At 36.1% G+C, this 12172-nt stretch overlaps 1 protein-coding gene across 3 annotated transcripts in view; it reads right to left on the bottom strand.

Moving 5' to 3' along the window:
• The window catches only part of LOC107730857 (spartin-like), a 13032-nt gene extending 9770 nt beyond the window's left edge, over window positions 1–3262 (bottom strand). For all 3 annotated transcript variants that reach the window (XM_016541803.1, XM_016541804.1, XM_016541805.1), the window contains exons 1-2: window positions 3125–3262; window positions 109–896 (exon numbers count right to left, since the gene is read on the bottom strand). In XM_016541803.1, coding sequence (XP_016397289.1) covers window positions 109–894 — 786 coding nt within the window. In that variant the 5' untranslated portion in view covers window positions 895–896; window positions 3125–3262. The remainder of the gene's footprint in view (window positions 1–108; window positions 897–3124) is intronic.
• Window positions 3263–12172: the final 8910 nt, after the last annotated feature.

The raw sequence follows: 12172 nt of genomic DNA, 5'->3' as shown, positions 1-12172 counted from the left end.
TTTTTTTTTTTTGTGTGTTGAATATGAACAAGCTGGACATTTCTTTGTGAGATTCTCTCTTTCAGGCATATGAAGAATAACTAAGTAACACAGCTTGTGATTTCTTACCTGTAGGAAGGCGGGTGGCCTGTTTGGAATCCTTTCTGATAGCTCACTGGTAAACTTTACAATGCGCAGGTACCCTGGGTAAGAGGGAGCACTGACTTGCCCCTCAGGTGTAACAAAGAAGATCTGCACCCCTTGAGGAAGGAAAAAGAGTTCCTCTCCATCCTCCCCCAGACACTGAGGAGGTGGTGTAGAATTAGACGTATGGTTGTAGAACTCATCGCCAACCAGGGAGAGCTCGCCTGAGACGGTGCCGTAGGAAATGGACAGGTGTCCATCAGCGGCTTGAGCGGTGTATGCAGGAGGCTGGTCGCTTAACATATTGGGCTGCATTGAGGGAGAGACCGGAACAGGCCCACCCGAAGCCCCTGCAACCCCGCCGTTGGAAGCGAGCATCTGTGGTGGAGTCGGCCTCTCCGGCTTGACCTTTGGGACTTCAGGGTAGAGTTTCTGAGGGGCTGCACTGCTATCCGAGACTCTGTTGGGGTCTGGGCTGGTTTCCAGCATGGCTAGGCGAGTGGTGATGCTGTTGAGGGTCTCCTGCATCTTGTGTTGCATCTGCCTAGCCGATTCCCAGGAGGGACCCACACACTCCATGCCCTGTGAGGGAACACTGAGAGCCCTGAGGAGGTGTTGCCGCCCTTGCCGGTAGAGTTTTAGCGCCTCTCCACTGTGGCCCACCTCATCCTCTGTGAGACCTTTATTGATGCACGCAAATGCCTTCTCGTACCCATCGTTGATTACCTGCAGCCTGGCATGATCAAAGACCTCCTGCTTCGCTTGCTCCATGACTGAAAGGACAAGTCAGGAATGTTGTCAACTCCATGCGTTTTAATACTACAGTCTACATAATTGCCTCTATCCCACATGACTTCCTCACATTCCTCATATTACAAGATCTGCCAGCATGCAAATTTTACTTCCACAATTTTACAGAAAAATTTTACCCAAAAATAAATCTTTGTTGTTGTTGTTGGAATAACATGCACATGAAAATTGTATTGAATATGTACTTAATTGTATTGAATGTTCACTTGTAGTGTATTTCGAATCTTTAAAGTATATTTTTTTAAAACTGTACTTGTAGATAATATAATAAAATGAAGTACATTTTATTTTCTTTTGTCATGCTTTAAAGGGATAGTTCACCCAAAAATGAAAATTACCCCATGATTTATATTTATATTAGTTATATTAAAAAATGTCCTGGCTCTTCCAAGCTTTATAATGGCAGTGAGTGGGTGTTTTTTTTTTCAATAGTCCAATAGCCGATGCATCTCGAACAAGACAAGCTGTATCATACGAAAACTGGTGTTGTCAGACCAGGATCCCAGTGTAACTGGTTTTCAGCATCAACAAACGCTATAAATAATAATATAATTATAATAATAATAAAAAAAGAAAAGAAAATTCTGTTAACGAATGCAACATGGCAATCAAACGATTTCTCACCTATAGGTGCAGAAATTATATCATTTTTTCTTGTATTTCATTAACTTGCTGCATATAACAAGAACATGACCAATTTAAGTTTATAGGACAACTAAACTATCAGTTTCAACAAAAATTTACCATCAACAACAGACGTTGCATCCATCGATTCCGCCATGTTTCTCACTGACTCGGAAACTCGGGGCTTAAAGAAAATTTTTTTAAAAAGTTTCCCACTCATAAGAACGACTTTGTGGTGCTTTCATGTGCTTTCAACTCGTAAATACGATCTATCCGACATGACTTGAACGCACCATTACACTACGCCTACGTCATCCACCGGAATGAACGCCCGTACGACCGTTAGCGCAAGCTAGATATTACGGTTTTAAAAAGTTTTAAGTATGGATATTTTTCTTACAAAAACGCATTGATTCGCTACAGGAGGCCTTTATTCACACCCCGAAGCCGTGTGGGACACTTTTTTATTATGGATGGATGCGCTTTATTGGACTTCTTTTGGACTATTGAAAAAAAACACCCACTCACTGCCATTATAAAGCTTGGAAGAGACAGGATATTTTTTAATATAACTCCGATAGGATTCGTCTGAAAGAAGAAAGTCATATACACCTAGGATGGCTTGAGGGTGAATAAATCATGGGGTAATCTTCATTTTTGGGTGAACTATCCCTTCAAAGAAATACACGAATTTTAATGTGTTGGCTAAAGCACTTAATTTTAACTGCAGTGTTTTCAATATTGCATTTAAGTAAATATGTTTTAAATGTACTAAACTAGAACTAAATCTGTTCAAATGTGTAATTACAGATATATCTGAATACATGTCATACAAGTTTAAACATTAATGGCATTAAGGTACATTTTAGTTTACCATAAATTGTCCATACATTCAGCAGACTTTAATCATATTTCAAAGACAATAGAAGAAGTCATGAAATTACATATAAAAGAAGTCCTACTTATGTCAAAAAAGCAATCTTAAGCTCAACTAGTTGCATTCTATATAAATTTAACACTCAAGTATATTATTTTAAAGCATACTAAGTACCCTTTTTTTAGAGTAAATACAATGAAACATGAATTTCAGCACCATGGCATACATCAGATCACTATTACCATCTTGCGTCATAGCTGTAACATGGTACCAATATAGTACTTTTCTACAGGAAGAACTTATCACCAGATGCTGAATTCAATTATTATGCGTATTCAGATAAATTAAGCTAAATGACTTTTTTCTGACACATCTTTCCCGGCCTATATTAGCACTGGGCCAGCTTATACCGACTTACATTAACTGACCATGAGCGTGTCATACACGAGGATTTACAAACAAAAAACCTGCTTAACATTGCCAATGTCATTTACACTTGAAGAAGAGGCCTAGCTGGTAGTTTATCGAGTGACTCTTGAAACACAAGTATCTTATTAAGTATTAAAGCAACAGAATCAAACATAATGAAAGTGTTACTGGCTAACACCCTTTGATAAAGCCCACATATTAACCTCCACCTCTCACTGGCATTCAAAGCACTTAACAAAACATTTCCATTTAGAAACTCACCAGAAGATGTGCTAAATTAAGTGAAATATGGAGTTTAATGTGTGTTCCGCGTTGTTTAGGGCTTTCTGACTGAACAGGTTCAGCTCCCTGACAGTTTAGCTGCTGCTGGACTAGTGCGTGTCTATTACGTGATCCAATAAAGACGTTTTTAAGCGGAGATTGCAGCGCGTCCACTACTTGTGCGCTTCCGTGTTCAGTCACGTGTTGCTTTTTGAGGATTTTGATTGTTTAGAGAGGTTTGCTAAGCAGATGTAGCGTAGTTTACGTTTTTTTCCATCAACATTTAAAGGCTAAAACGTCTAAAGTGCTTAAGGCAACATGTTCTGAGTAAACGTTAACAGGTTGAAGCTAACCAGTGATTAATCTCTATGTAAGCAAGGCGTTTCTTTATAAATCAACCTCCAAATCAGCATGTGACGTTTTAATTACCATATTTATAGATCATAAATTTTGTAGTTGGCACATGGAGTTATTGTAAGAAGGTTTTAATTTGTACAGTGAGGAATTTCCTGCAGCCTTTGAAATGGCTATAAATTTCAGAGTATGTTTTCTCTCTTTTATAGTTTTCGTTGTATTTGTGTGTTTCCCATCCCATCTAATTAAGAACAGTCACTTATAAAAACTATTATTTGCTTTGGCAAATATTTGTGTTTCATTGAACCAATTAATACCGGACAGTTTTAGGTACGAAGATAATTATTCACACACTACATTGATATGTTCTTGATTGATTTCAAGCATCTATTACGAGGAAGAAAATGATATTTGGTTTTGTATAAGACTTTTTAAATAAGAGCTTTTTACGAAAACCTATTCAGCATTTCAACCTATTAAACATTTGACTGAAAAGCCAATAATTATTTTTATGTTATAACCGATTTCTGATCATTGTCAGATATACAAATTATAACTTTTTTTTTTTTTTTTTTTTTAATCAAGCTGTGAATTTAGGCATCACAACATTACACTGCAAAAAACGAATATTTATTTTTGATTTACTAAAGATTACGTTTAACAATGTTATTAAATTAGTGATTTAATTAGTTTAACTTTAACTTTAAGTAAGCATTAGATAATGGTAAAGATCATCATGTAAAAATAAGTTAATATAAGCTTGCACAATTACATATCCAACATAAGCTGATAAAAACTACAATATTACAATATATTTTAAGTCATTGATCAACAGAGGGCGCTGTAGCTATATAACTTTGTGACTAAAGCTGTGACAAAGGCTGTATGAGGCCATTCAGTCCATGTTTAGTTTTGCGTTGGTACAGTACACTGGAAAACACTTGGAAAAGGAGGTATGTAAAGTTCAGTGTGAGAAAATCTCTGGCTGTGTTTTTCCAAAGATAAAGAGAGAGGATTGAGGATTTGAGATTTTGAGACAGTCAGGCAGATATTTGGCAAGCCTCATGAAGCTCTCAAGGTGCATAATACTGCATCTGCTTCATGCATTACTTCACATTTGAAAGGCCTTGTGTTTAACACTAGTAACGCCATCCGCCAACCAGCTGAACAGTAAAATATAGATTACTTCCCACAGACAAAACAACTAATATGAGAACAAGCTGGAAAATCATTTGTTTGCACACATGTGACACTTAACACACTCAAGTGCTAATTAATTAAAGTACACATGGACATGTGAAGGGTGAGATGCATTCAAATGCAAGACTCAAAACGTTTGACATCACTGTAAGCATGACATCACAGCACTGTCAAACTAAACCAATGCATGGCTGCACTATATCTCAGTGCATGTACAATACATAAAACTGGAATTCACATAAACCCCCCTGAGGAAAGAGAAAGTTATTGCACTATAAATCTTTGTATACTGTCACAACAGTACTCTTAAAGTTTAGCAGCATGAAGGATCCAAGTTTAGGGACTATGAACAAGCACGCTTTCAAAGATGTGCCTTAAACTCATATTATATTAATGCATTAATATGAAGTTTGTAATGATTAACATTTGTGAACCCAGTTTATACAGATCCTAGTTTAGTCACATTATGTTGCTTGGATAATATCACTAGGTCAGGGGAGTTGTGATGTTTTTCCACCAAGCTCTCCGTGGACTCTGGAGGTCCGCATGCGTCATGTTTGACCCCTGAAGTCCCATTTTTTTGCTTGTTGGTTTTATTGGATATTTACACAGATTTACACACAGTGGTGTGCACGTGATCTGGACCAAATGCAGACCATATGGACCATATACTGACTATAAATTATGCCACTGGTCTCACCAACACTAGTTAAGGAGGCAGGTGTAAATAAAATAAAATATTAAAGAAACTCCATTAACTATTTAAAATAAAATATTGAATAAACTTAGCAAGACTATTTCAAGTTATAGAAGTTTAGAAATGCATTAGGGGAAGATGAAGCAAAACATAACCAAATTATTCAGATTCTCAACATTTAGGAAATTTATTTGTGATTAGTTAATCTAATTATTTATTGTTATTATTATTATTATATTTGAGTGAGCCAAACTGATCATTTTAAATATAATATATAAATTCTTATTTTACAGTAATACATTTAAAAAATGGCCTAAATAAATAAAATACATTATTAAAGATGATCAGTAAAAATATGACAGCTACAGGGCTTCTTGCCCAAAATAGGGAGCGATCTTAAAGCACAAGGTGGCATCTTTACACGATTTTCAAAGTCTTGAACTGCATTTATATTTTTATATAGTTGATGTTTCTCACCTAGAGGCGACTTTAAAATATATAATAGGGGTGTTGCAGGACCCAGAGCCCCATTAGGAATGTTGTGTAAGGGAGAACTGCCTAATTCTTGTAAAGAAATCTCTTGAGTGAGTGATTCATTGCTGTGTTGGATCTGTCATCTCTTTTCCTCATCCAAGAAACTGACAAGACACTGACATTCAGCAGAGACGTAAAACAAGGCCACTACGTCTTAAGAAATATGTTTCTTTATTAAAACCATGGCAGGCAGAAATTTAGGGTAAACTTGTAAAAGGGTATCAGCTACTGGAATATGGCTGAGCTTAGGTCTCAATTCCACAGATCTGTTTTACTTCAAGATGAATAAAAATTGAGTCCGAAGAACTTTTATGATTTGTTCAAGGATTTAAGCTTCTTACAGTGGATGCCAAAACTAACTAACTAGTTGATGAATTATCCGAACATAATCGCAATTTTTGGAACAGTCTGCAGATTTCTCATTTGTCATTAGGGGGCGCTGTTGTAAAGCAGCCACTCTATCATACACAAAACGTGTTATCTGTATTTATTAATTTATTGTAGTATTTAATGATATATTAATTGTGAATAGCATAAATGTCATGATTTATGAATCATACAATTTCCCAGTTATGTACGAACTGATGTGATGTGGCTCAAGATCATGAAACATGCTGAAGTGATAATGAATAGCCTGATTGTATCTGTTCATGGCGTTATGTTTCTCGGGACGAGAGAAGAACTGGATGTTCTATTTTTTAGATGACTGTATCAGAAATGTACTTCTGGATGGAAAATGTTTAATAAAAGTGAGTGACTCAAAGTACAGTAAATAGGCGAGAGTATTTATCACACTTTTAGAGACAATAAAGCAAAATAACAGTGTCTAACACCTATAGTTGCATCACATACTTGGAGCATGCAGTGGCAAGGTTTTCTGCTCTACATGAGTAGCAGTAATATGTTGAGATAATGATGTTTGATTTGATGGTGCAATCTGCAACATAGCCCTCTAAACCTGTCTGTCATTCTACCATAATGATGATAACTTTAATTTACAAATTATGTGAAATGTGCTTTTAGGGATGGAGTTTTGCCTAAATTTTTATCTTAAACAACTGGAAGTTAGAAATAGATTGCAAGTGCACACTATGTTGCTCAGCCCAGATGCACCCTAGAGCAGTGTTTCCCAACCGGTGTGCCGTCTGTCGAGAGCAGGGGTGCCGTGTAAAAATCATTTTTTAATATTTTAAGCTATAAATAATAATACTACTAATAATAATAATAATAACCACAGTGCCAACTTTATCATTATTATTATTGTTATTATTATTATTATTATTATTATTATTATTATTATTATTAAATGTAATTAATTTAATTTAGTTATAACAATAATGTATAACAATTATTATTATTATAATTAATAAAATAATAATAATAATAGGCCTACATGTGTTAAAGGATAACCAAATATTTCTAATCAAATGTCTACTCTAGCTGTTACTACCCTGAGAACTGTGAAGTCCTTGAAAAGGGCCTAATTGTATTCAACAAACTCTATTCTGTCTTTTATTCCTTCTAGGTCTGTTAAAATATAAATGATCTATTGTGAGACAAGTTTTGGATTACAGTCTTAAACTGTAGCACATGGGATCTTGCCTCCACAAACCTATCCTTTCAATTTACATAATACCTCTCTAGAGGCAGCGGTTGTCTGTTCCATATGCATTCAGATTCCAGAAAAGCCCATGAAATTTGTCTGCTGTGGGGCCATTACATGGATTCTGCTGGATCATGACTTCAGTGGTAGACACAAAGAAAAGAGATAGTATTTAGACTGAGTTTGATTGAAGCCAAAGCTCTGAGTTAATTAGGAGTGATTCCATTAGCCGCAGAGATTGTTGCCATCACACCGCACATCAGGCCACCAGATGCTACCAAACCACCACCAAAGCCCAGACTAATTCTACCCAGACATCCCTCACAGTCTCACACACATACATACACCTCACTACTTCTTGGTTATTAAATGGAAGCTGACTCATTGCTATAACTAAACACATTTTGGAAAGGGTTTTTTTCTTCCATCGGTTTGTTGTTTTAAGAAAAAGACAGACAGTCAAATCCTGTGCTGAATAATTTGATCGGGTTATATGTACTGTACAAATATGGAAGTTTTAATGTAGCCCCAGTGACTCACTGGCTCACTTGACATTATTCAAATATTCACTGATGAGGTCAAATGTTCAATTCTATCTCAAACTTAAAACAAAAGGTTGAGTGACTGCTGATGATATGTCCATCATCTGTCCGATCGCATGATCAACTGACTTCAAGCTTGCTACAGTACTTCAGAAGAGCTTAAAGGGAAAAAAAAAAAAAGTGTTATCATTTGCTCCCCCTCATGTCATTCCAAACCTTTATGACTTTTATTTTTCTGTGAAACATAAAAGGAGAAATTCTGAAGAATACATTTTTAGTCTGTTTGTCACACAAAGCTACTGGCTTCAGAAGACTTGGGATATAGTACATATAAGGGCCTTTCGCACCGCTTTAGTTCCAGAACTAAATGTACAGTACTAAAGTACTGGGACGATTTTGCGCGAACTATTTCCCAGTACTATTTAAAGGGTTGCATTCGCACCGACAGTGTGTACTAAGAAGTGACGTAAGCCGGTCGACAGCGACGTCATTTGTGCGCGGCGTTCAACAACAGAAACAAAGAAGAACAACATTAACAACAGGAGGATGGAGGACGCTGTGATCGGAGCTGTGTTTTTGTTGTGTCTCGCGGGTTTCACAATAATGGACATGGAATGTCGACGTATACGTAAAGCGATTGAAAGAACGGAAAGGAGGACTAAGAACCTCCAACGACAACTGGCAGTGCTACATTTGCTACAAGTGCCTGCACTTCAGCATCCGTCCATCTATCACTGTTCTCCATACTTGCGAAATAAGTTGACACAATGTTTACAGTATGTTTACACAGCGTTTTAAATCATGGCGGGTGAGGGCGTTTTCATACGCGTTTGGCCAATCAATGTCTACTTACGTCACGATTAGTACCAGTTGTGCTGGTTAGACCCTGCTCCGGAGTAGGAGCTAATTTGGTCCTCGAAAAAGGCAGTCCGGTACTAAAATCGCACCAAGTTCCGGCGGTGCGAAAACACCAAAAAGTGGGTAGTTCCACAATTAGTTCTGGTACTATGAAAAGGTTCCCACGGTGCGAAAGGCCCTACTGATACCATAAAAGAACCATTTTCAGTCCCCCGCCCCCCAAAAAAAAACTTTCAGTGAGCAGTTCCTAAAAGAACATATATATATATATAATATATCCTACTGTATATAAAATGTTTATAAATATATTTACGTTATTATAATTTACAATATATACAATATAATTCCAAATTAAAGGGGTCATATGATGCGATTTCAAGTTTTCCTTTCTCTTTATTATTATTATTATTATTGTTGTTGTTGTTGATTTGATGACTAGCTCATGTATCTTTCCTGAATTAATCAGTTGTCTTCAACGAATCGAGTGAGTTAAAGATTCAATGAATCACTCATTCTAGTTTGTTCGAAAAACACAAAAGACTCAATGACTCGCTCATGAAGACAGTCATTTGTCTCCACCTATTGGCGAAACGATGTAACTTTCAGAAAGAGAGAGAGTTACTAAATATCCCCAACAACTAATGCTTAGTCTGTCTTGAACACACAAGACCAAGCTAAGATATGAACAGTTGAAATGTCAGTGTTGTTGGATGGACACTCTTGGTACGTCGCTCAGCCAATTAAATTGAAGCTCTCTCTGCTTCAAAGGTATCACTGATTGCAACAAACAGAAAGAAGCAATTCTATAGAAGAAACATGTCTGGTTCCCCAAAGAACAGTTTTTCAAAGGAATACTTGTGTTGTTCTCCAAGCAGTTGCTGTTGACTTGGATCAGCAGAGGGACAAAGACTTGGAAGAGCAGTGTGTTTTTGCAGGCAGCTGGCCCTCAGTTCCATGACACATATGCTGTAGTGGAAACCTGGCCTCAAGAAACACAGGGATGCCAATCTACGTGGCTTAACTGTTCTGACAACACTAAACCACAACCAGTGATGGGGAGGAGTTTAAGACAAGGTGTTTAAGAGGAACAAAACTAATATTTGAGAGTGATTGGTAAATAGTTGTTTAAAAACATGTCATGCTAATCCTGACGAATCGTTCAAACATCTTGCAAGCAGCTACAATCACAACTAAAACTGGATTGTAAAATCAAAATAGCAAATCTGCATTTAAATTAGTATTTGAGTAACTTTTATGCATGCTGGCTCTGTGAGTATTCAGCTTGATATAATTTGTCTGTGTGTGTGACTTTTGGACAGGATTTTAATCTCGGCCTGCCCATATTTTTATGCCAAAGTAAATTAGAATTAAAATCAGCCACATTTTTGTAGTCACCTCTTGAATGTTTTAACCATTTGTGTGAATTTTCACAGATTCCTTTGCGTAAGGCTGAATTACTGTTTTATCTGAAAGAGAAAAGATACTTGGCTGTAATAAGCCTTTTTAGACACATTGCTTTTACATAAAAACACCAGAGCATTAAAAAAAAACACAGGACCATAAAAAAAACACATATTTCTCACAAAAGCATATACTACATCATAACCTCCCCATGTTGTTCTGATTATGTTTGAACACGAAGCTTGTAATCATTATTTAAAGACTGTGGAGTGAATTAAGGTAATCTGATCCTCGGACAATAGCTCTCTTGTGATATCACCTAAATGTGATTATATAAAAATGTGTTACTAAAATAAAATAGTTCCATCGGTGTATTGTAAACCTTGGCTTAATTTAACTTAACTTAACTTAACTTAAATTAAATTAAATTAAATTAAATTAAATTAAATTAAATTAAATTAAATTAAATTAAATTAAATTAAATTAACAAAATAGCTGTATTTTACCCCTGACAATAGCTCTCTTGTGATATCACCTAAATGTGATTATATAAAAATGTGTTACTAAAATAAAATAGTTCCATCGGTGTATTGTAAACCTTGGCTTAATTTAACTTAACTTAACTTAACTTAAATTAAATTAAATTAAATTAAATTAAATTAAATTAAATTAAATTAAATTAAATTAACAAAATAGCTGTATTTTACCCCTGAATAAAATAAAATAAAAAACAAAACAAAAATAGGTGTATTTTACCCTGGACCGCTAGGCGTAACTTACAGTATGTTAAGGTTCATTGAATAAAATTAAATGAATCAATAAAATAAAATAAAATCGAAGGTGTATTTTACCTCTTGACTGCTAGATTAACTTATTTTGTTCAGTTTTTAAGCCCCACACAATGTTGGGGCTTGCACAGCAAACAATTTATGTGCAAATGCAGAAATGATCCCTGCACAATTTATTAAGAATTGCAGCTGGGTTTCAGACAATGTTTGTGAACACTGTCTTAAATACGATGATTTCAAAAACTGTGACTGATCTCTGGGTTTAGTGTTGTCATGTCAGAATCATCCAGTGAATGGATGTGACCACAGTCTCTATGAATGCCAAAACATTGCCATCATTTAATGTGAATAAATGAGGTATCATGTGAGATCAGCATAATCCGCGTGTGTGGTGATATCCGTCAGCATCTGGCTAATGTCCTGCTAAAGAGCGGAATGCTAAGGATTAATTCATCACCCTGACATGCGGAAAAGATATTAGAATTTGGCAAAGGAAGCCCTTTCCCAGTAGCTGACCTTCAGGGGATCTTTCCACTTTCTTTTCCTAACATATGCACACAATCTTGAAAAATGAGGAGGACAAGAGTTTGGCAGCAAGGGCCAAGTGTCTGTGACATCTGCTCTATCTCTCTGACAGGCTCCATCCTTCAGCCTCAGTAATGAATCTTGTGACAAAATCCAGCAAAGCTGGATGGGAGGGCACATGTAAATGCTTGATTGACATTACCACACGTCAAAAAACTAGTAGTTCACAGAACTTAAAAAAGCGTGCATGGCAATTTTGTCTCATTAAATAAATTTTAGCAATAAACTCGAAATGTTAATAGTTAATGTTAAAGGGGTCATATGATGCGATTTCAAGTTTTCCTTTCTCTTTGGAGTGTTACAAGCTCTTGGTGCATAAAGAAGATCTGTAAAGTTGCAAAGACTAAAGTCTCAAAACCAAAGAGATATTCTTTATAAAAGTTAAGAGTCAGCCACGCCTACCTAAAACGGCTCGTTCTAACACGCCCCCACACTGTAAACCCGAACAGTACTACTAACTTATAAAGATTAAGAACACTGCAATTA

The sequence above is a fragment of the Sinocyclocheilus rhinocerous genome, unplaced genomic scaffold, assembly GCF_001515625.1.
Source record: "Sinocyclocheilus rhinocerous isolate Xijiao unplaced genomic scaffold, SAMN03320098_v1.1 scaffold938, whole genome shotgun sequence".
NCBI classification, from domain to species: Eukaryota; Metazoa; Chordata; class Actinopteri; order Cypriniformes; family Cyprinidae; genus Sinocyclocheilus; species Sinocyclocheilus rhinocerous.
The sequence above is the reverse complement of the archived record's forward strand: the minus strand, read 5'-3'. Positions and strand labels throughout refer to the sequence as shown.